The sequence below is a fragment of the Wolffia australiana genome, chromosome 1 (genome assembly GCF_029677425.1).
Source record: "Wolffia australiana isolate 7733 chromosome 1, ASM2967742v1".
In the NCBI taxonomy this organism is placed as follows: domain Eukaryota; kingdom Viridiplantae; phylum Streptophyta; class Magnoliopsida; order Alismatales; family Araceae; genus Wolffia; species Wolffia australiana.
The window spans coordinates 9,058,294-9,082,044 of record NC_135835.1 but is presented as its reverse complement, the minus strand read 5'-3'; the positions used below and the strand labels follow the sequence as shown (position 1 = coordinate 9,082,044).

Genomic DNA, 23,751 nt, shown 5'->3' with positions numbered 1-23,751 from the left:
AGTTTTTTCTTGGTCATTCTCATCAATAGCTATCTGATTATAACCTGAATAACCATCTAAAAAACAATAAAAATTCTGTCCTGCAAGATTTTCAAGAATCTGATCAATAAATGGCAGAGGATAATGGTCTTTCTTTGTCACAGAATTTAGCTTCCTATAATCAATACAAACTCTCCAACTAGAAGCTACTCGCTTTTGAACTTCTTCACCATCCTCATTTTTCTCTAATGTGATTCCTGATTTTTTTGGTACCACATGAATAGGACTCACCCATGGACTATCTGAAATAGCATAGATGAAATCTGCTTTCAACCACTTCATTATTTCATTCTTAACAACCTCAAACATATGTGGATTTAATCGTCTTTGAGGCTGCCTTGTAGGCTTAGCATTTTCATCAACAAAAATTCTATGCTTACAAATTTGCTCACAAATCCCTATAATATCATCAATGGACCATCCAATAGCAGTCTTGTATTTCAATAAAACCCTAATCAAACATTCTTCTTGATGTTTCGATAAACATGATGAAATAATCACAGGAAAAGTTTGGTTAGGTCCTAGAAAAGATGGCAATGGTTTTAGTTCAAGATTTGATGTAGATAATATGGATAACTGTCCATATGGTTCATCGATAAACTCATTTGAATCCATGGTAAATAATTCACAAACATCAAAACCAAAATCATCTTCTTTCACTAAATCAACAAGACACAAATCATCACTTAAGTCCTTAGGTCTTTTCATTATGTTCGAAATAGGTAATACAATTGCTTCATTTCCGACTTTTAAAGAAATAGTGCCTGTGTCCCAATCAGTATTAGCTCTAGCAGTAGCAAGGAATGGCCTACCAAGGATTATAGGTGAATGACTCAAATTTGTTGTTGATTTCGTATCTGTAACAATAAAATCAACCGGAAATTTGAGTTTTTCAACACTAACAAGCACATCTTTGATGACTCCATAAGGTTTCCTTATGGATCTATCAGCAAGTTGAAGTTCCATCCATATTGGCTCTAAATCCCCAAATTTAAATTTATCATAAAGAACTTTTGGCATTATATTGACACTAGCACCAGAATCCAAAAGAGACCTACTAAAAATCATTCCACCAATTTCACATTTAATTAATGGCGCTCCAGGGTCTCTTTTCTTTTGAGGAATATCATCAAATAATATTGAACTAATATTTTCAGAAAGATGGACCCTTTTAGGTTTTCTAGTAGGAGTGCACAACTCTTTCAAAAACTTAGAATAAGATGGAATATGTTGAATAGCATCAATCAGAGGGATACTGATGGTGGCTTCCTTAAATATTTCTAAAAGTTTGTTATCCTTGGGTTTTTCCTTGGATGATTTCAAAGCACTTGGAAAAGGAACGGATGGTTGATAATCTTTTGGGTTAGGGTTTGCTTTAGAATGTTCAAATTCTACTTGCAAATCCTCTCCCTCTTGATTATCCTCCATCCTTTCCTCATGATGATCTTCTGCTCTAGATTCATAAGGATCTTGTAAAGCTTTTCCATTTCTCAATTTTGAAACCATATGCATGCTTTCTACATTGTATGAATCTTCATTATGATTATCTATATATGAGCCACTAAAAGATGCATTATCAATCAAAGAAATATTTTTAGGATTTACTAAAGGTTGGGTTGGAAGTTGACCTGAATGTGGTTCTCTCTTTTACCCTTCACCAAATTTACCTTTTAGCTTATCATTCTTGGCCATCGGGTGGTACTCTTGTGCTCCGCGGTCTCTTTTCACTTTCTCAAGCTCCGATTGCATTGCGTTCATTATTTTCTGTACTTCTTCAATCACTGCATCTTTCTCCTCAAGCTTCTTTTGCTGTTCCCTGATAAATTCCATCAAAGTATTGTTAGTTTGATCTTGATAAGAAGAAGATTGAAATTTAGTGAAATTTTTGTTATTAGAAGGTGGAAATTGAGTATGAGAAAATGGTTTTTGATGGAAATTATTCTTTTCTCCTCTATTCCATAGCTGTCCTCCACCAAAATTGCCATTTGCTCTCCAAGGATTGTACCCTTCATTAGGTCTTCCAAATGCATTCACCTGTTCACTCAATGGACATGATTCATTAGAATGTTCATCACTAGAGCAAATTGAGCAAATAAGTTTCTCATCATTTATCGCATTAAATGTATTTCCTTGCCCTTGTGAATTCTGCATGAAAGATTTAAAATGGGTAGCAAGTTCTGTCACAGCTTCCCCCATCTTTCCTATCTCTCTTTCCATTCTATCCATCTTATATTCAGGTTCTACGGCTTTAACATTAATGAGACCTCCACCTCTTTGTCCACAATTTCTTCCATTATTAGAGAAACTTTGTTGATAAGCCCAATTATCCACAAGTTTCTCCATGAACTGCATAGATTCATCAGCATATACATCTACAAATGCACCTCCACTAGCTACATCCACCATATTTCTTTCATGATCATTTAACCCATAATAAAAGATTTGAACTAGTTCCCATGACGGAATGTTATGGTGAGGACATTTTCTAGCCATTCCAAAGAATCTCTCCCATGCTTCACTAAATGAGTCATTCCCTTGAGTGAAATCCCTAATTGCCTTTCTCAAGGAATTAGTTTTTCCAAAAGAATAAAACTTATTTAAAAAGCATTTCTCCATTTCACTCCAAGATTGAAAGTGTTGACCTAAGGATTTAAACCAATCCTTAGCTCTATCTTTCAATACAAAAGGGAACATTCTCATTTTCAATACATCTTGAGATACTCCAGGATAGCTATAAGTAAAGCAAATATTCGTAAATTCTTCAAGAAAATCATATGGCTCTTCATTGAATCTACCATAAAAAATTGGCAAAAGTTGTAGCATATGAGGATCAATTCGAAATTGTACACCTTCGGCTATAGGGGCATTAATTCTAGTATTTGTCTGACTTTCAGATGGGTCAGAAAACTCCCTTAGCCTCATTCTGCGTACTTCATGACCCTGTTCATTCCCCCGAACATTTTGGGCTTCATCTTGTATTTCATTGTCCCTTCGAATGTTTTGTGCTTCATTTTGCCTATTGTCCATGTTGGTTTCAGCAGTCTGATTTTCTCCTTCTGAACTGTCAAAAAATGGGTTCCGATGAAACACTGGCTCCTGACGCAAGGGACCTTTCAATGGCCGATTCAACGATCTCCTGTCGTTCATAAAATAAACTCAAAAGCAAACATCAAGGGTATCTCGTGTTAGACAAAAAAGGTCAAATGACGACAGAGGATTCTGAAAAGTATTCAGAAGGATGGATTCTGAAAAATATATGAAAACTGATTTCTAATTACTTCCCCGGCAACGGCGCCAATTGATAAGTCCATAATTGATGATAATATTACGTCGTTGTTTAGGGTTTTTAGACTTATGCAATAAATTTCTAATTTCCTTAAACACGGTCCCGTTAAAGGGTGAGTAAGGGTCGAATCCAAAGGGAAGAACAGAATTCAGTAAAGATAAAGATTTCGGAGAAAAGAGACGAAATTAGGGTGGAAGAGAAAGTGAAATAGGTGAGAAGATGAGAAGAAGTGCGCAATCGATCTAGTGAATCTCGATTTTGTTTCCAAGATCGAGATTTACCAGATAGATAAATTGGGATTGAAACTGGTTCAAAGATTCTAAATTTAACAGAGAACAAGTTGAAGAAACTCTAATTCTATTTTTTTTTTATAATTTTTTTATAAGATGATTAGTGAACAAACGAAGAGAGTGATGCTTCCTAGTTCAATTAAACCGACACGGGCCTGTACATTACGCCCAGACCATGGCGGCTTGCAAAAATCATAATCAAACAGAATAACAAGGAAAGGACTCACTAATCAAGAAGTTCGAACACAGAAACGACCTCCAACAGCCCCTCTTTCCTTCTGGCCAACTAGGTTGGGGAGCAATGTTCCAAGATGAAAAACGAGGGTTTTTCGTGGCCCTTTTTACGATCTGAGGGCATGGCTGGATAGAGGGTGAAAAGACAAATCAGCCCATAAAATTTCAGCCCATAAAATTTCAGCCCAAACCGCCTTCTGGATCGCGAGATATTGGCCCTGGAAGTTGGCCAAAAAATCACGATTTTCCACACTCTCTCCTCCTCTGATTGGGCCACGTCGCCCCTTTGACTCACTATTTTAATAGCTCCAACAACCGCTTTGGGCGGCCCAATCGGAAAGCGCCACGTTGCCTTAAATCGGACGATTCCGATTGCGCCACGTGGCGCACTCAAATAAATTGCTCCTAAAATCATTAAAAAATCATTAAAATTTATTTTTAAAGCCAAAAAATTAAAATAAATACATATTTTGAATCAGAAAAAATGAGATCTATCTGAATGTCAGAATATTCAGGAAAAATACCAAAAAATCATAAAAATCAAAACATCATTAAAATCATGAAATTAATCATTTTTAATTATGATAACGGGCATATAACAAGATTTTCCTCTAAATAATTGGGTAAAAATACCCTAGTTAGCACATAAAATTGCGCGTTATCACCATTCTTATCTCCATTCATGACAGTCATCATTTACATGGACGGCAATCGTGGCAGTCATCCCATTAATGGCAACCACTAAGGTTAGGGTTTCACAATCCCAATCTGGTCCTAATTTTTAGCGGAGCCCTAAACCTTATGTAAGGTTTGTTCTAGTTCTAGACCATTCTTGTTCGGTCTCGGTTTGTCCCACGGGTCGGTCAGGTTGACTAGTCAATGCCAAAATCAACTTGGAAAGTCATGATTAATATCAACATGAATGCCCATTTCCTCCCTTCCATTCGTTCCTCCCTCTCCTTGTATTCCCATCTTTGGGTCTTTCCCCTCCACACATTTATTTCTTCATAGATAATTGTTTGGGTGAACAGAGAAGAAGGAAGCATTCAATATCAGATGATGATTATGAGCGGCCTTTGAAGAATGATTCATCTTCATCAAGTGGGCAACAACGTCCAATCAAATATGTCACAGCTATGTCGATATCAATAAATACATCTATAGGGAGTTGGATTTAATATTTTATATGATTCATTAAAAATATTAAACACATATTTAATATTTAACTGCTTGTTCTGTTCAAGTTTGACCTAAACTTGCAAAAGTTACCAGTCGGCCCGAAAATGGTGGACCTTCAGTTTTGGTTCAATTTGGACCAACCAGTCCTTGGTCCAAAATGTCCAACACTAATCGCGATAGTCATCATGGTCAACAATTGATATCACCTCTGTCGAGGACTGTTGCGATCATTGTCCATGTCATCCATTCGGACAACTATCATTTTGTTCATCATTCCTGTCGACAATAACTATCCTTGTCGACATCCATGTCGATAACAATCATTGTGGTTCTCATCCCTGTCCATGACGAAGGTCATTGTCGTGCTCAATTGGTATAGTCGTCATGGACAGTTGTCCATGTTTACAACTGTTAAGACAAAAATCATTTCCATTGATGACAAATGCTGTCTACAAATGTCGTGGTCATAGCCCATGTTGCCCATGTTGATAACATTTTATCGCGGCCTTCCTCCCCATTGATGACAATCATCGTCCTCACTTGTTCATGTTAGCAACAATTGTAGTGGTGATTGTCCCTATCAACAACTGTGGTCTTCTCTATTGGTGATATTTGGATCCTTGTTAATGACAGAAGTCAATCATGTAGGTGATAAGTGTAGTGGTTGTCATCCCCATCTACAACAATTTTCCCTGTCGTCGTTTAGTTTGACAACAATCATTGTTCAGTTTGCCATCCTTGTCAATGGGTGACGTCATTCTCATCAACGTCTATCATCAGTCTCGTCACTATCAATATTTATCCTCGTCACTGATAGACATCATCATCAACAACAATCATCTTTATCACCAATGACAATCATCCTCCTCCTCAATGACAACCATAAGGGTTGTCAACGATAGTTTTTCGTCCTTGTCGATGACACATCTGCCGATGTGTTAATTGTCTATAACACTTCCGTTGCCATCTATCATCATGGTAGCCACTGGCGTCTTACCCTGCAATACAGACCACATACATGAGTACATTATTATACCAACTTATTTTTGTTTTATGTATTCAGTGTACTTTCGTTCTGTTTCTACTCCGAAGTCTGGACTCGGGATGGGTGATTGATGACGACAAGACTCGAAAGGATCTATAGTGCAGGGATGCAGACGAGACGATTTTTTCATTCCGGGACAAAAAACTCGTCCCGTCTGAGGATATGGACGAATTTTGGGACGAAAATTTTCCCCCGGGACCACCGGACGGGACAGTTTTTGTCCCGTAGAACAAAAAAACCGTCCGTTCGGAGGTCTTGGACGATGGACGGGCGAATCTGGACGGAACTACCGCCGGATTCAGATCCGACTGTTGAGATGCTGCCACGTGGCCTTGCAATCACAATTTGCATCAAAGTCCCTGCAATTTTAAGTGCGTGTGAATGGACGCCACTAAGAGATAATTGTACATATGTCCCTTTGCGTTCTATCTCCTCCGTAATTCCCTAAAAAACTTGAAAAAAATCCATATTAATATATTAAAAATATAAAATGGGTTTTTTTCGTCAGGGATGAATTTCGGGACGAAAATTTGTTCCGGAAGGGGTGGACTGGATAGTTTTTTTTATTGTTGGACAAAAAACCGTTCCGTCCTTCGTCAATGAACTTACTCTGGATGTCAGACGGGACGGAATTCGTCCCATCCCGTCCATCGTCCACGTCCGGGGCGATCCGGAACTATAGAAGGATCGAAACGGATGACGGATCGTGATCCGTCCCAAGTTTTAATCGTTCTGACGAGTTAATGGGCCGTTCTGTCGGTTGGACTTTAAAGACTGAATACTGGGCCGAAGAAAGATGTTCATTGGGCCCATGTAGGGCCACGCCCGTTGGGAATCCCTCGTTCTCACAATTCAAAAATGGAGCACAGTCGACAACGGCTCCATTTGGCCGTCACACCAAGACGCTCAACTACTCTCAGATCTCTCCTTCCCCCACCGATCTACGCGTCCGTTGGCTGTCTTCGGGGGAAGAAGACGAGAACCGCTGCTGCATTGTTCGAGCGGTGAGATTTGTTCACGGCTGCCGGCTTTCCGAGGTCTTTCTCGCCTTCTTTTCCCCAGATTTCTGCTCGTACATTCTTCTTTTTTGGCATTTGTGGCGTATAGATTAGATGTATTTCTAGATCTGCGAGGTTTTTGGCGGAGATCGCGTTTTCTCGTTCGTCGGAGGTTTTCTCGTGACGAGCATCTAACGGGGTATTTTCAGCGATTTCATCGTCTTGTAAACGAAATTCTGCCTACATGATTCTCTAATGCGAGCATACATTTCAGACGATCGTCGCCCTAATCTAAGATTGCCGGGTGGGCGGCTTTGGTTATGGTCATTGATGTAAATTTTGATGAAATAGTCCGCCGGATATGCACATTCTATCGAAGTTTGCTCTAATATGGACAATGAAACGTCAAGAAGCTCTGGGACAGCAGAAGAGACGGATCTTGGTCTCCCCCTGGACAACCCATTTCCCAATCAAGAACTCAGTCTGATGCCCAAGTAAGGTTTCTAATATATATTTTCTAATTTAGCCCCTGATTCGTGCGAGCCGATCCCTTACCTTGACTCGTCAGCGATTCTACCTGCGTTCTTCTGACAATTAAAGAATAACAAAAGTTATCAGATGGAATTAAATCGGACACGTAATCCAGCTGACTAATAGTTTCATCCAAACTGCTCTTATTAACCGGATTCGAAAAGTTTGGAAAGAGTCTCTCACGGTGAATATTGTATGAAAATCGGACTGGTGTTTTCCTATAGACGGCTGAGCGGGCCGACAAGAAGATCAACAAAAGGCGGGTGGACACCGCAAGAGGTTCGTTGGGATTCACTGGTTCATTCTTTGTAAAATATCAGAATTTATTTTTAATATTTCCTTGTTCCGTGGTTTGTGCAAAATTGGATAAAAACCGAATAGCCTCTCTTTGATTGTTCATCTCCCTTATTATCCTCTCTAAATTAATGTGAAGGTAACTTGATGATAAAAGTTCTTGTGCATAGCAGTTTATAAATTCCTCGAAAGCAAGGTGAATTTTTTGTTTGTCGTACACAAATTTTTCTTTGAAAATTTGCATTCTGAACCTTCAAGCCTGTCCTGTTTAATTCTTTCATATGATCATTTTACTCAATTTGTGTTCCTTTGAATCACTCAATGTTCTGAGGGAGACATACATTTATTTGACTCAATGTTTCGACTTCTGCAGGATGCTCTGCTTTTCAATGCTGTCCAACATCATAACGCAAGAAACTGGAAAAAGATAGGTAAAAAAAAACAAATTGTTTCATGACGCTCCCAAAATCTTGATATCAACAGTCGTCTGATCTCCTCCTCCAGTTTTAAGTTGATTTTTATTTTATTTCAATCTTAATTTGTTTGTTGTTTTTTCTATAGCTGAATGCTTCAAGGATCGAACAGATGTGCAATGCTTGCACCGATGGCAGAAAGTTCTTAATCCGGAGCTCATCAAGGGACCATGGACTAAAGAAGTCTGTTATGCGACTCTATTTTCCAGAATATCGCACCAAATAAAAATTAACTTATCCTTTTTTTTCTACCAGGAAGATGATACCATTATCGAAATGGTCCGCAAGCTTGGGGCCAAAAAATGGTCAGCTATAGCACGCGCTCTTCCTGGACGCATCGGAAAGCAGTGCCGTGAAAGGTACAATGATCTTGGCTTAAATTATCGATATCCTACCGATTAATTATTTCTCATAAATGTTTAACTCACAGCCAAAAATATATATATACCCACGCAACGGTTTCTTTTCAGATGGCACAATCACCTAGATCCTACGATCACCAAGGAGGCATGGACGCAGGAAGAGGAATTAGCGTTGATCCATGCTCATCAGAAATACGGAAATAAATGGGCCGAATTAGCCAAATTCCTCCCCGGAAGGTACCAAAAAAGTACAAGACAATCATCTACGTCATCTTATATAATAAATATAATCATTACATAAATGTTTCCACGGATTTTCAGGACCGATAATGCGATAAAGAACCATTGGCACAGCTCCGTAAAGAAGAAGCTTGAATCCTACATATCCTCGGGCCTGCTCTCACAATACAACGGCGCACAATTTTCAGAAAGCTCCAAGCCGTCCTCAAAAGATGTTGCCATCATGGAATCATCGGAATGCAGTCTAGACACTGTCCACGTGGCGGCTTCCCAGAATTCCGAATGCAACGTGGCGGATGGCGATTGGCAGATACCAGACGGGTACATAACTAGAGAAAACATCAAAGAAGAACAACTTCAATGTGGACCATCAAAGTCCGAATCTTTCGACCATGATCATCATATGGGCGAAGAAGAACAGCTCGGCAGGATGATCATCAACCATGATGATCACCACTTGAACGACTTCAACTTCGGCGGTGATACTCTGATGATGAATTCAGCTTCAGATTTAGAACACCCGGTGATGTCATACGATGTAGGAGCCATGGGCAAGCAGGAGGAGGAGGAGAGAGAGATGGATAATCCGGCAGATGGCTTTCTATCCATGGAGGAAGAGAATCAAGATCTGGGTTCGTTGTTCTACGAGCCGCCGAGATTCCCCAGCATGGAGATTCCATTCATCAGCTGCGATCTAGCTTCCCCAAGTGATATCCAGCAGGTCTACAGCCCACTGGGAATACGTCAGCTGATGATGTCATCCGCCATGAACAACTGTTCTTGGGACTCGCCGCCGTGCCACGTCAGCCCCGCCGCCGCGCTGAAGAGCGCCGCCAAGAGCTTTCAATCCACGCCGTCGATCATGAAGAAGCGGCAGCGTGATCTGATCTCTCCCGAGCTACAGAATACAAGAAGCAGCAGGGGGAGATTATCCAGGAATGCCGTCGTGGAAGGCACGTCTCTGTCTTCTTATTTCGAGAAGGAAGCTTCCGCTACTAAAATTGACGTAGATGCGAGAATCTCGGATGAACCGGCGAATGTGAGCGAATAATTCTGGAACTATGGGTCGTATTCTTTCTATTTTTATATAGTTGGGTTTTTAGTATTTGTTGCTATCGTTGCAGGCCGGGGCGCTGGCCGAGCATAACGCCAATGATATGCAGTTGTTCCCTTATGCCGATGGGAACATCGACATGTAAGTTTCGTACGAATGTCTTATTGATAATTTATTGTTAAATAGGAGGTAAAATTCTTTTTATTTTATTTTCAGATTTGCGGATACGCCATGCCAGAAGAGAGGGATCGAGTCTCCTTCTGCGTGGAAATCGCCCTGGTTCGTGAACACCCTCTTTCCAGTGACGAGAATAGACCCCGACGGCTCTCTTCAAGAGGTATTTTACCCCCAAAACTTTATTCGATAAATTAATTAAATAACCGAACTTTATGAATCTACGTGTTTTATTTTTTAGAATTACGGATGCTTCACGAGCCCCGGCGATCGTTCCTTGGACGCTATTGGGCTGATGAGACTGTTAAGTGGGCCGACTGCCGCCGCCGCGGCGGAGGCCCACGACGTGCTTTCGGCCCGCAAACTTCAACCCCGCTCCCCACCGGAGAACCACGTAAGCAAGACTCTCCCGCGTTGACCGTTGACTTTTCATTGACTTCTGGCGTTGGCAGGCCGAAGCACGCGTCCTCGACTTCAGCGGGTGCTGCGCCACCCCGACCGCAGGATCCGATAAGAGCGTCCCGGGTCGGGCGGGACCCGCTGTGGGCTTCGCGAGCCCGTCCTCGTACCTGATGAAGGGTTGCCGATAACGGGCCGTATGACGGCCCATTAACCCACGTGTGCGTGGGGACTTGTATTAGACTTGATAATTTGGGCTAAGGCCCAATTACGAGTAATCTCGTCCGTCCGGTAGAATGTTCCACGCGGGCCAATGAGAATATCCTGGATTTAGGGTAAATATTAAACGGATAATAGGGATAAGGGGAAGAGGGGGTTTTCTAAGGCTGCCATGGGCGGAGAAGGACAGAGATGGGGCCAGTAGGAGAGGACGAGGAGGTGACGATGGCTCGGGTTTGCGTAGCCGAGCAAGAACCTGGACGGGTACTTAATATCGGCGATTTTCGAGCTTTCCTGGGCTCTTTCTCTGGGCGGAGATAGCGAAGGTTGCAGCGATTTCCCTTTGTTTTCACTCTTGGTAGCTCTTCTGCTCCGCTCCGGGCTATGTCACTGGCCATGGCGACCGGAAATTTGGGGATTTGCTCTCGCTTGAAGTCCCTCGCCCGCGATCCCCAGCTCTGCCCTCCTGGCTGGACCTCTTTCAACGATCTCCCTTCTGTTCTCTGGAATGCGTCGAGCAGAAGGTAGATTCAATCCCTTGCGTTGATTGTTTGCGTCGAATTAGTGAAGCTTGACTCTATTCAGGAACTCGGCTCGCTTGAGATTCACTCTCGTCGCGGCTGCCGTGCCTGCCGCTGTGGAGGTTGAGCTTGATCTTCACTAGGGTTTTTTTTTTTCCTTGATTAACTTTGCTTTTGGGTTCTTCAGGGAGGGCGGTCTAATGATACTGAGGAGGTTCCCATACCTAAAGTCACCATTGATCAAGATTCGGATCCGGATGCTACCGTGGTTGAGATTACATTCGGAGATCGTCTTGGGGCGCTTCTGGATACGGTCAGTAGTGGCTGCTTCTCCTGGTCGTGTCGTTTTTTCTTTGTTGAAGGTTCGAGTTTCTTGTTGCAGATGAGATCGCTGAGGAACCTTGGCCTCAACGTGGTCAAAGCTAATGTGTTCTTGGATTCCTCTGGCAAGCACAACACGTTCGCCATCACTAAAGCGTAATAATTTTAGTTATAATCTTGGTTTGATTTCGATATCTTGTACGGTTTGGAGAGTTAAGGTTTTGCTTAGCGTTTACGCCTTTCAGTTCCACCGGCCGTAAGGTTGATGATCCCGAGGTTTTAGAAGCCATACGCTTGACGATAATCAACAATCTGATCCAGTACCATCCGGTATTTAATCCGTCTTTTGTTTTTCTTTCATTTTTTTATATTCAAAAAGACCCTTCTCTCGTTTGATAGGAATCAAGTTCCCGGTTGGCAATGGGAGCGACTTTCGGTTCTGAGCCCCCCACGGAAGAGGTAAGATTTCCCCTCTTCGAAATTGTTCTATTCTTTTAAATTGTCCTATTTTTAACAGTGCGGATATATTCATTATCCAGGTTGATATCGACATTGCCACCCACGTAAACGTGTATGACGACGGCGCTGATCGCAGGTGTGTTTAATATTAGTATTTTAGTAAGATGAAATCAACATTATCCAATTTATCTATGTACCCTATCCTATGTCCAACTTGTTTGAATTGATAATTGACTTCTTTTGCAGTCTGCTCGTCGTGGAGACAGCAGATCGGCCTGGGCTTCTGGTGGACATCGTTAAGGTGGTCACTGACATTAGTGTTGCCGTTGAATCCGGCGAGTTCGATACCGAGGTACCCTAACCCATCATCCAGACATCCACCATCTCATCATGATGACACTTGGCAATCATCTCCACCATCATCATCTATCCCTCCATGTATCACGGAGATTTGTTTTGCCATTGAATCCGGTGTTTTGATACTGAGGTAGCCAAACCCGTCATCCATCATTTCATGATGATGATAATGTCATTCATCATCATCATCAATTATCCGTCCAGATATCACTGAGATTGGGGTTGCCATTGAATCCGGCGAGTTTGATACTGAGCTAGCCAAACCCATCATGCACCATCCCATGATGATGATGATGTCATTCATCATTATCATCATCAATCATCACCATCATTATTTATCCCTCGATATGTCACAGAGATTAGTGTTCCCTATGAATCAGGCAGTTTGACCCTGAGGTAGTCATACCCATCATCCGCCATCCCATCGTGATGATTATGTCATTCACAATATCATCATATCACCATCTATCCGTGTCTATATTTACTCATATACTGATGAACACGTGGTGTCTCCTTTGACTGCGGCTTAGGGGCTTCTGGCGAAGGCAAAGTTCCACGTCAACTACCGAGGAAAAGCCCTCATCAAACCTCTTCAACTGGTATGTATCCTACCAATTTCTTAGTTTATCCGTCTCGACTCTGCCTAATTTTTTAAGCATCATCAATATTAAAGGATATGAGGGGCCATGCCTAATTGAAATATAGCTGTCGCAATATTAATTAATATGGGGTTAAAATTCAAAGGTCTTATTTATCTTGCAATATACTTTATTGTTGTAGGTGGTGGCCAATAGTTTACGGTACTTTCTCAGAAGGCCCTCCACCGAGGACGCAAGCTTCTGATTTATTCCCTCCCTTGGAGAATATCTTGATATTACTTGTTGGGCAGGGGTGAATTAAAAAAAAACCCAACTATCCCACTTGCATAAACCTTTGGCTTTTTGGCGCCCACTGTTGACCGATTTATTCTCCATTGAAGTAGATATGCTCTCACAAGAAACCAGAGATTACTTGATACATTAAGTTAATCATAGCAATAGTGACAAGGATAATCGTGCTAATGATAATTGAGATAATGATAATAATACACGGGATTAAGAACTGAGGTAAAAAGGGCACCCCTGGCTGCCCGCAGGGATCATCAAAATGGAAACCCATCTTCGGCAACACTTCTCTACAGAAGACTTCTCTCTCCGAGCTCTTCCTTTTAACCGGTTATGCCAAACCTGATTGAAATGTATTTGAGATATAATCGTTTGATTTGGACTGATTAAACAGAAAATTTTATTTTGGACTGATTGATCTTACATGCTAGACACGTTGACCTTTGGCTGTGAGATCCTTAGATTTGCCGTCCTCCACATCCTGCAAAAGAAAGCATCTCAGTAGATGAAGCAAAAGAAAAAAATTTCAATTGGCATTTGAATCGACGAAGAATTGACTTTGGGTCTTAATGGGTTTCTTAAAAAAACAGTTTTGCTGTAAAATCATGCAAAAACTCATAGGGCACGACATTTTAGGAACGGCATGCCAGAGATATGCTAGTAATCAGTTGAAAAAAATATGAATCATGAGAGACCTTTTTTTTCCAAACTTCGTTTCCGATTGAATCTCAAGAACTTGAAAAACAGTGGCGTAACGCAGTTTAAGACATAAAACACAGAAATACCAATAAAATCAACTCAGAAAAACCCAAAACTGATCACACGCCGCTAAGAAAAAAAAGCAAGGCTGCGGGTTGTTATCAGACACAGATCGACAACAAATTGAGATGCCAAAAACAATTTCTAACGCGCAATTTTATCAGATAAAAGCGAAATTTTCACCGCAGGTTTGCTCTCGTAGTAATCATTCACAGCCCATTGATACTTGGACTGGTTCAGCCCCAACCAGTGCGCTAGATACTCATCCAGCCGCGAATGAGCTGAAACCAGAGCACTTTAGAACCCTAGCGAAGAACAGAAACAGCAGATCCCAAAGAGGGCAAAACCCAAAAAGGAAAAAAAAATAAGATCGACACATACCATCTTGGACCTTAGCCACCGCATCCCAAAACAATCCAAACACAGAACTACACGGGGCAATACACTGCTTGCCCTCAAATTGCAGCGGAGGAACTTGCACCGGCGGCGGCGATTTCGCCGTCGGGGACGAGCTAGGGCTAGGACTGAGCTCACAGGGCAAGCCCGCAGGTCTCGGGCTCAGAGACGGAGTTTTTGGAGCAGCTGGAGGAGTGATGAACACAGTGTATCTCCCCGCTTTGCCGATGATCGGCGGTGGAGTTGCTTCTCTCGTCGCTGCCGCCATTGATGAGATCGAACACTCTTTCTCACTTCAAAGTTGCGATCTTCGCCGGTGGGGTTGTCGGCAACTGGCGAAGAACAGTACAGAGAAAGATAGAGAGAGAGAGAGAGAAGGGGGGGGTGGGGTTTGCTTTGGAGCATCTAGCAACTTTGTCGAGGGTACGCCATTGGTGGAAAAAAAGGGGCTGATTTCAAGATTTTGAATCAGGCATGGTCTCTTCCTCTGGATTTCTGCCGCACGTTTCAAAGAAAATACCCTTGTATCGAGCGTTATTAACGTAGCTGCGTTCTGGGAATGCTTCCTGGTTTGTAATTCAGGAGAAGGGTATTATTGGAATCGAAGTAGAATTAACCTTTGAGGAGAGGGGTATACTTTCTTTATCTTGCACGTGTCTTAGTACATTTCTCTGAGGGTATTTTCGGTTTTTGACTTCTGACTACTTTTGCCTTTATTGGTAATAAGGTCAAGGATGAATCGCCCCTTGGACTTGCTTTCACCGGCCAATGGAATGGGGGCTTTCAATGTGCCCATTTTAGAGATGGTAACTTTTCCAAGGGACAAGACAAATGATATAATTTAGGTTGGATATCCATTGAAGGTCCAAACTCAACCCACTTAAAATTTTGATTCAATAGGCTGAGGAAAATAAATAAATCGATGAGATAACATACAAAATACCAATTTAACAAAGCTGGCCCCTGTTTGTGTGTGAAAAGAAATGATGATTTTGGCTCATTGGTAAGTTAATGACTTGTATAATCACACTATAATGCTAATCAACCCACATTTTGAGTTCATCGGTAAGTTAGTTCAGGGTTGAGCACATGTAGTGTGATTAAACAAGTCATCAGTTTTATACGATGTGCCGAGGTCGTTCCACGTGTGAATTTTTAGTCACTTTTAGGATTTTTTTATATGGGGGATGGATTAAAATCAAGAAAGCATATTGAAATGGGAAAAATATCAAAGGTCATTCAATCCCATGGAAGTCTGCAAACTCAAAGAAACATGATTGGAAAGACTTTATTAAGCGAGATTTGCAAATCTAATAAATTTTCATTTATAAACTATAGTCCAAGATGGATCTAAACTAGCAAGGTTCCCTACTTGAGCGATCCAACTTGTGTCCGATTTAGTAAATCTATCCTAGTATTTAGAAATGAAAAGCTTGTCATTAAGACACCAAATTATTCTTCAATAATTTGTCAGTCCAAATGATTCACTAGATTCTTCTGGATTCTGCTTTCCAATACCACTCTATTGCATGATGTAGCTTGAGTGCTCAGGTCTCAACATTAAAAAAAGAAATGTATATACATTACAAAAGGGGTTTTCTGTCCCATCTTGATCAAACGTGTGTAATTTTTCGAGCTCACTTGAATTCATTATGATGTGGCCCAATAATCGCCAGCCATGTATGTACTCATGATTTCATTGTGTTTGGGTTGAGCTAGTCATAGTTGACTCAACTTGGTCGATTCCACATTTGTAAGCCACGCTGATAATGTGTCATTGATACAGGAATTTTGATAATTATTTATTGAGTTTTGTGCATAGTTCTTGATAATATGATTCGTGTTATGATGTTTTTATGAAAATATCATATTCATTTTCCATTTCACTCATAAGCTCGTTTTGGCCTCATTTAGGATGAATTCGATGTATAAACTGTGCTTGTAATCAACCTTTTCTATTGAGTTTTCATATTTTAGGCTCTGAGCAAATTATAAATGAACAAAAGATCAGAAAGAAATAGAGAATTTGGTTTAACTTTTGAAGTTGGACAAAGTATGACATAATGCATGTTATAATAATTTTGTTTTTCATTTTTGATTTGCAGGTGATAGGGGAAGAAAAAGTGGGCTCGATACAGAATCAATGGGCAATAAAAATTATTTATAAATACATAGATATGAATGCTTAAATTTTAGGGATTTTGAAGAGTTTTTCTGATTTCTCTGAATTTAATTTTTATTTTATTAAGGCCAATGGGCAAAAATGCCATCATCTGACATGGCATTCGTCCACATGGAAAGTGTGCATGCGAGCCGAGCACATCTGGCTTCATGCAGAGTCCAGTGGAAAGAAATGTATGTGCGTATGGCACTCATCATATTAAATGGTATAACCTTTATATATACTAGTGTGGCCTGCTCGCAATGCTTGCTTGGGGTAGAGAGAGAAGACAGAGGAAGCAGGGCTGTCCTCATCCTGGGAGAGAAGGAAATCAATATCTCGAATTCTTTTAATCATAAATGTTAACAGTAAATCTGCCTATGATTTAAACAATTCTTTAATCATAAATGTTAACAATAAATCATCGCCAGATTATGAAAAACTTCAAAAATAAACAAAAAGGATAAACCAGTATTAAATCATTGCTGAAAAATGTCGTCAATTATTGACTTGCGTTGCCATATGATATCATTGTTGGCTTGTGTCATCACTTCTTAACTCATTGTTGACCCACTCATCTGTTGGGACATCAACATCAACTCTGTAGAACCCTTTCACCTCAGTTTCACTCGCCGATGTTGTCACCCAGCCTCCCGACCCCCACTCTCTTTTTCTCATATCGACCAAAAGCTGCATCAACTGGGTAAAAGATCTCAGAGTAACAACTTGACAGTCAAGAATTCAATAACCCATGAAATTAACACATTTTACACAGTTAAACTATCAGAACGACCAAAAAGTTCAATAGTTGATTGATATCCAAACTGTTCACCGAATAAAGAAATTCAGATAATGCAAATTCCAGAGCTGAGTGAACGATTTCTCTAGTCGATTTCCTGGATCGTAGAGTCTATCGGTGAACTCAAAAGATCACCACTTGCGACGCATCAATTCCACCTGCCAAGAGAGACAAAATCGTCATAATCATGGCCAGACATAGATTCCCGATTAGGAGGCAGTTCATCGCAAAAAAGCAGGCAAAAAATGCACACTCATAAAAAAATAACCCAAAATGTGGAAGAAGCAAGCAGAAAACCCAACCAAATTGAGAAAACAAGCATTACCCGTTCGAAGATAAAGAACCCTAAGAGCAGCAGAGCAACTAAACTGTGCCGATTACAAAAATCACAGAGAAATCCTCGTAAACAACATCCAACGATAGTTAAATGAAGGATTGTAGACCTACCCATCAAAGAGAAGGTCGCCTCCGCCAAGCAGCACCCGCACGACGGCGACTGCGGCTTCCTCGCATGCCGGGCCATTCATGGAGCCGGCCGACTGCTTGTTCCGTCTTCCCTGGGCCTCTTCGGCACGCATGCATCCCCAGATTGGACAGCGGGAGACGACCCACATTGCCCTTGTTGCCATCGGCTTGGCCAAAAACTTTCTCTCCCCGGGGCGGCGAGACCCAGTTTCTGCCATAAGGCTCCGAGCGGGCCCGAGTGGTAGTGCCTCTGCTCCACGACGGGTCTCCGGAAATCATCTGGAGAGGAGAGGAAAAAGCCCAACTTGCAGTCTCCGAATAGCTCCAGTGGCGGACGCCGGGTTGCGACTCCTCTGCCTTTCCCTTGAGCTCGGACGCCGCCACCATCTCAACTCCCCCGAACATGACGTGGACGCGAACAACCGGGGGAGGAGGGCGAGGCGGCGGCAGGGGGGGAACGCGGGCGACCGGGGGAGGAGGACGGGGCAGCGGCGGAGCGGCAGCGGGGAGGGGGGGTGGGCGGCTGGGGGAGGGGGGGGGATGGCGGCCGTTGGAGTGGGGGGTGTGGCAGCGGGGAAGGGGTTGGCGGCGCCCCTCTCTTGTGGATATACTTCCGGGATGCGGACGGGATGAAGATTTCGTCCCGGGATGAAATTTTTGTCCTGTCCACGGGGGCGGACAAAATGTTGGACGAAAAAATTGTCCGACGTACCCCGGACAGGACGAATCTCATCCCATCGGACAGGAAGTTCGTTCGTCCGGGGTACTTGGACGGTGGACGTCCGAATTGGACGATAATTTTTAGTTAATTTTTCTATTTTTTGTGAGAATGACCTTCAAATCATTTTAATCCAGGGCAGAGTTTATTTAAAATATTCAAAATACATTCATTGAAAACAATTCCACCCTGTTCTAAAAATGTGACAGTAACAAATGAAGCCCTGACAACTATACTTAACTATAGCTTCTTAATTGAAGAAATTGTAGAAAATATTCATCATACTTAGAACCATTGCACACGTGGTATGGGGAGATCATTTATTCCCTGTATAATAAGTTACCAACTAACACATGGAACAAGATAGGATCACGGGCTGCTGCATGACAAACACTTGACTAAATCAATCCTTCCAGCAGTTCTTTCACCTGTCAATGGCTCTCAAATAACATGATGATGATGATTTATGAGTATTCTATGGGGATCTGAAATACTTATATTCCCAAGTTATTTAAAAGAGTTAAAAACTTCTGTCCTAATAGAAAACAACTCTGTCTTGGAGATTTCCATCTTGAACTGTGAATTTTTTACAAAAAGCAGCACCATGATCCATATCTTTGGAGTTTTTTTTGTTGGCTTCTTCTTTAATTATTCATTTATTTCATATTGCGCCCACCAACGTCCTAATGAGTTGGCATGAGGGTCTGGTAACAAGAGATGCACAATTATTGTCCACCCTTGACGATGATATTTTACATTAGAATTAATAAAATTCCAATCAATATTATTGTCAAATGCGTATAGTCAAAGGTGTATTTTTACTTCACAGCTCTGAATTAAGTTCACTGATTCATTATATAGGTACTATCAACATTCAACACTTTGATCCTGGTGATGGCAGTCCACATCTGAATCATTATATAGCAGTGCTTAAATTTTGAATATTGTGCGCCATTGATGACTTATATCCATATCTTTGGAGTTTCCACATTAACACAAATTAATTGTTCAAAAAACAGGCTTCAGTAACAACAAAGGTGAAACAGAAATAGTGTGTTTTTTAGAAGCTGGGACAGAATCTTGTGGCAGAGTTCATGCACCCATCCATCCACCTCGCGCAAAAAGTAGTCGGTGTTGAGATGGCCGTCTCACATGTCCCACATGTAATCCGTTCAAACTGAAATCAAATCAAAGTCGTAAGGAAACATACAACAGTAACTCGAACATACTTAAAAAACATGAAAGAAATAAACACCAAAAAACCCATCATAAATGATGGGAATAAAACTTTAAAAAACGTTACAGAAATAGACAACAAGAAACCCATCATAAATGAAAGAAATAAAACCTTAAAAAACATGATAGAAATAAACAGCCAAAAACCCATCATAGATGACAGACATAAAGCCTTAAAAAACCTGACAGAAATAAACACCCAAAAACCCATCATAAATTATACAGAGATCCATTAAAGAAAGATTATCGGGAAGATTAACTCGAGCATCGTTCGAAAACCTGAAGGTGGTAAACACCCAAAAACCCATTTCTAAAATATCACGAAATCTATTTAGAGAAACATTACTCGGATAATCAGCTAAGCCGTCCTTAAAAAAATGAGCAATTAATAAACACCCACCTAAAAAACCATCACAAAAAGGATAATTAACTCAAGCCTGGTTTGCAAACCCATGATCAGAGGATCAAGAAACATAATTAGACAAAGATTACTTGAATAATCAACTAACTGTCGTTAAACAAGCATGCAATAATAATTAATAAACTCAACCCATCATAATAATAACATTCTTTCAGTAAAATATATAATAACTCAAGAAATTATAATAATAACATTCTTTTAAAAAATAATTAACAAAACGCCCACCCAAAAACCAATCACAAAAAATATTTGAAACGGTAATTAACTCAAAGCCTCATTGGAAAACCCATGATCAAAGATTACTAGGATAATCAACTAACCATTGTTAAACGATCCGACAACAAGAATTCACAAACACATGCCACCATAATCATAACACTCTTTCAAAAACCAAAAAAAAAAACAAAAATTTTAAACGACAACTTAGTCAAGCCAGATCAGACGATCAAGAAACATGATCAGAGAAAGAAAAAAAAGGGATTTTGAGCTCACGCGTCGTCGTTGAACTTGGCGGCGACGACGACGCAGGCGATGAACGTTGAGAGAGGTGAGAAGGGCGGGTTTGGGCCGGTTCAGGAACCGGTCCAAGTAAATATCAGCGATGACGAGGAAGAATAGGAAAAATAAAAAAAGGGGGAGAAATGGAGAGGACAACATGAAACGAGAAGGGCGAGGGAGAAGAGGAAGAGAAGGAACGAACGAAGAGAGAAGAAACTTGAAAAAAGGAACAGAATTAGATGGAATGAAGAAACCACATTAAACAGAAACATAGAAGATATAAGAATAAACACAGGCAGCTGAAATCTTATTCCTGTTTCATTTATGTTCCCAACAATTTCACACGTCGAACTGTTAGGCCGACGAGCATGACATGCATACTGAAGACGTCATGATGATTAAATCAGCGCAAATTTCCCAGTTTGGACACTACTGGTTCATCTCCAAGATAGACACGCCCTTCTGCACTCTTTGCTTAAGCCGTGGAGCAGGCGAATAGTATGCACCCTTCGTTTAGGGGAAAATACTTCACCAAGTTATTTAAACTAAATTTCAGACCAACACTGTAGGGAGATATTCATTGCAAACATACGGAGCAAAAATATATGGGGTAAGAAGCATGACTTACTGTAAATAGAGAGGGATGTAAATGGGCGGGCCACCTTCCTTTTTTGCTGCTCTTATGCTGTCACGTGGAAAGGAGCGAGTTAGAAAAAAAAACATGCAAAAACAAAAGGTCAAAAAATGTTCTAACATAACTCACCGTTAGAAGAGCTGTCATCATCATCAATGTCATCCTCGGAGTCAGACGAGCACTGCTCTACACGACGGAACCATGCACGGAGCATCATCAGCGTCTCTATGCTCTCTGCATCTAGGTGACCTCTATGGTACGTGGTGATGCCTCGACCAATTGAAAATAGCCGCTCCACTGGTGCACTTGTGGGACTTACGGCCAGAAATTGGGACGCAATTTTTGTCAAGTTCGGGAAGTGCCGAGTTCCAACATTCTTCCACCAGCTTAGTGGACTGTCTTCCTCCTCACTGCACATGATATTCAGATACTTGTCTAGCGCCTGCCAAGGTGTTGCGCGTGGGCACCGAGACTTGCACGGACGGGTATATTGTCGCTTGTTGGACACAAAGTGATCCGGACGGCGCCTTCTAGCTGACTTGTCCTGCTCTGAATCACACCTAGTTGCACTCGTTGTACATGCGCCATCGAGAAGACCGCAGAGGTAGGAAAGCACGCCTTCGCGATATGACGGATGCACGACATCTATCTTGGAGAATGGATCCAGGGTTCCCGCCGTCGCCACTGTGTGATTGCCCCAAATGATCTTTGCATACTGATCAACTTGTTATACATGGCACTACACGCCGAGCGCAACGCTTCCCTCCGCTCGTCATCCAAGGTAGCCTCGGCACTATACATAGCCTGCTCAAGTTGGGACTTCAGGTTCGAGATTAACGACATCACGTCAGTGATCGGCAATCTCTTTACGAAACAGACGTAGTCAGAACCTTCACACAATGGCCCCAAGATACTGAGATATTCCTCAATTAAATCCCAGTCCTCCTGACATAGCGTGTAGTCCTTACACGATGTGGAAAGAAACCTCACAGCCACATGGTCGAGTACCTCCCTCTTTGCAAGAGCACGCTCTAACATCTTGAATGTGGAGTTCCAGTGCGTCGGGCAGTCCACTTTTATCTTGTTCGAGTTCGGAAGCTCAAACATCTTGCACATATCAACATATTTCTCCATCCGTTGCGTGGACCCTTGAATAGCGTTGATGATGGCTCTGACGCGTGAGACGGCTACTCCCAGGGGTGCATAAGTCGTTGAACTGCATTTATCGCCTTGCGAGTTGATATGTTCATCCGTGACAAACGCAACATATGGCTGAAGATCTCAAACTTGTACTGTGCTAATTTCTGGTGCTTTAGGGTTACGTATGATCCTCAGTCCGGACTGGACTACAAGGTTGAGAACATGTGCAACGCACGGTACATGTCTATCCATAGTGAATTGTGTATTTACAGCTTTCCGCTGATCTATAATTGACGCCATCATGGTTCTGTTGTTAGACGCGTTGTCCGTCGTGATGGCACAAAGCTTCGACTCTATTCCATACTCATATGCAAGCTCCACGATGAGCCTCGCCAAGTTGGTGTCACAATGGGATCCCTTGATCCGGAGGATAGCAAGTAGTAGATCACAAAGCTTCCAATCTCCATCGATCCAATGGGCGGTTACACCTAGAAGGGAGAGGTTATTTCTTGACGTCCACGCATCCACTGTCAGAGAGACGCTATGAATTTCAGCAAACATCTCTACTAGTTTCCCTCGGACTTCTGTATACATGGTAGAAGCTGTAGTTTTCACCGCATCAGGGCCAGGGACGTCGCCAACCAACTGCGTCCCGTAGAACCATAATCTTTGGAATGACTTCTTCTTCACAAGTCGCCATGGAAGATCGTTGTCACAAATGAATCTGACAAACTCTTCCTTTGTACGCTCCTTGGTGATGCCGCATACGTAAAGCTTGGGTGACAGAAAGTCATATTGGATTAGCTTCCTCTGATTCGTGTGGACGCCCTTCAGTTCATCGTGATATTTACGATGCGCTTTCTCTATATGTCTCCAGAACACATTCGTGCTCCTATCCTTATTCCGCATGATGATGACCTTATGAGCGGGGTTCTACGCTTGACAAAGCGTACACTAGTACTCGTCCGGGCCGAGTTCAACAAATCGATCAATAACTTTAGACCGCTTGCGTCTAACACTTCGAGATGGCACATTGTCATCGATCTCTACCACGTAGCACTCCGCAGACTCCGACGGCGTAGCCCTAGCTGTTGACTTGGGCGTGGTAGAGCACGTGGACTCCATATCTATAGCAGAATTAATCACAATACATATTCGTTCATAT

At 41.7% G+C, this 23,751-nt stretch overlaps 4 protein-coding genes across 7 annotated transcripts; 2 read left to right on the top strand and 2 right to left on the bottom strand.

Annotated features, from left to right (window-relative positions):
- The first annotated feature begins 6,801 nt into the window (after window positions 1-6,801).
- Window positions 6,802-10,895, top strand: LOC144705058 (transcription factor MYB3R-1-like). 4 transcript variants are annotated; one of them, XM_078577625.1, is made up of 12 exons: window positions 6,802-7,110; window positions 7,423-7,565; window positions 7,827-7,881; window positions 8,270-8,327; window positions 8,458-8,552; window positions 8,625-8,728; window positions 8,840-8,968; window positions 9,053-10,010; window positions 10,096-10,166; window positions 10,242-10,362; window positions 10,441-10,593; window positions 10,652-10,895. In XM_078577625.1, the coding sequence occupies exons 1-12, from the start codon at window positions 6,817-6,819 to the stop codon at window positions 10,787-10,789; spliced, it is 2,319 nt and encodes a 772-aa protein (XP_078433751.1). In that variant the 5' UTR covers window positions 6,802-6,816; the 3' UTR covers window positions 10,790-10,895. The 4 variants fall into 4 exon arrangements, with proteins under 4 accessions (XP_078433751.1, XP_078433753.1, XP_078433752.1 ...); XM_078577627.1 differs by having other exon boundaries at window positions 6,965-7,077; window positions 7,346-7,565; XM_078577626.1 differs by having other exon boundaries at window positions 6,969-7,110; window positions 7,346-7,565.
- Window positions 10,896-10,998: 103 nt separating this feature from the next.
- On the top strand, window positions 10,999-13,475 carry ACR11 (uridylyltransferase-like protein). Its single transcript, XM_078577635.1, has 10 exons — window positions 10,999-11,341; window positions 11,403-11,460; window positions 11,526-11,651; window positions 11,721-11,815; window positions 11,905-11,989; window positions 12,059-12,118; window positions 12,199-12,254; window positions 12,365-12,470; window positions 13,006-13,074; window positions 13,256-13,475. The coding sequence occupies exons 1-10, from the start codon at window positions 11,202-11,204 to the stop codon at window positions 13,316-13,318; spliced, it is 858 nt and encodes a 285-aa protein (XP_078433761.1). The 5' UTR covers window positions 10,999-11,201; the 3' UTR covers window positions 13,319-13,475.
- LOC144705110 (hydroxyproline-rich glycoprotein family protein) lies at window positions 13,464-14,954 on the bottom strand. The gene is made up of 4 exons (XM_078577648.1): window positions 14,500-14,954; window positions 14,302-14,399; window positions 13,784-13,840; window positions 13,464-13,701 (listed from the first exon to the last, which is right to left on the bottom strand). The coding sequence occupies exons 1-3, from the start codon at window positions 14,780-14,782 to the stop codon at window positions 13,787-13,789; spliced, it is 435 nt and encodes a 144-aa protein (XP_078433774.1). The 5' UTR covers window positions 14,783-14,954; the 3' UTR covers window positions 13,464-13,701; window positions 13,784-13,786.
- Window positions 14,955-22,091: 7,137 nt separating this feature from the next.
- LOC144715998 (putative transcriptional regulator tpeD) lies at window positions 22,092-23,495 on the bottom strand. Its single transcript, XM_078591332.1, has 2 exons — window positions 22,857-23,495; window positions 22,092-22,718 (listed from the first exon to the last, which is right to left on the bottom strand). Exons 1-2 carry the CDS (start codon window positions 23,493-23,495, stop codon window positions 22,092-22,094), a joined length of 1,266 nt encoding a protein of 421 aa, XP_078447458.1.
- Window positions 23,496-23,751: the final 256 nt, after the last annotated feature.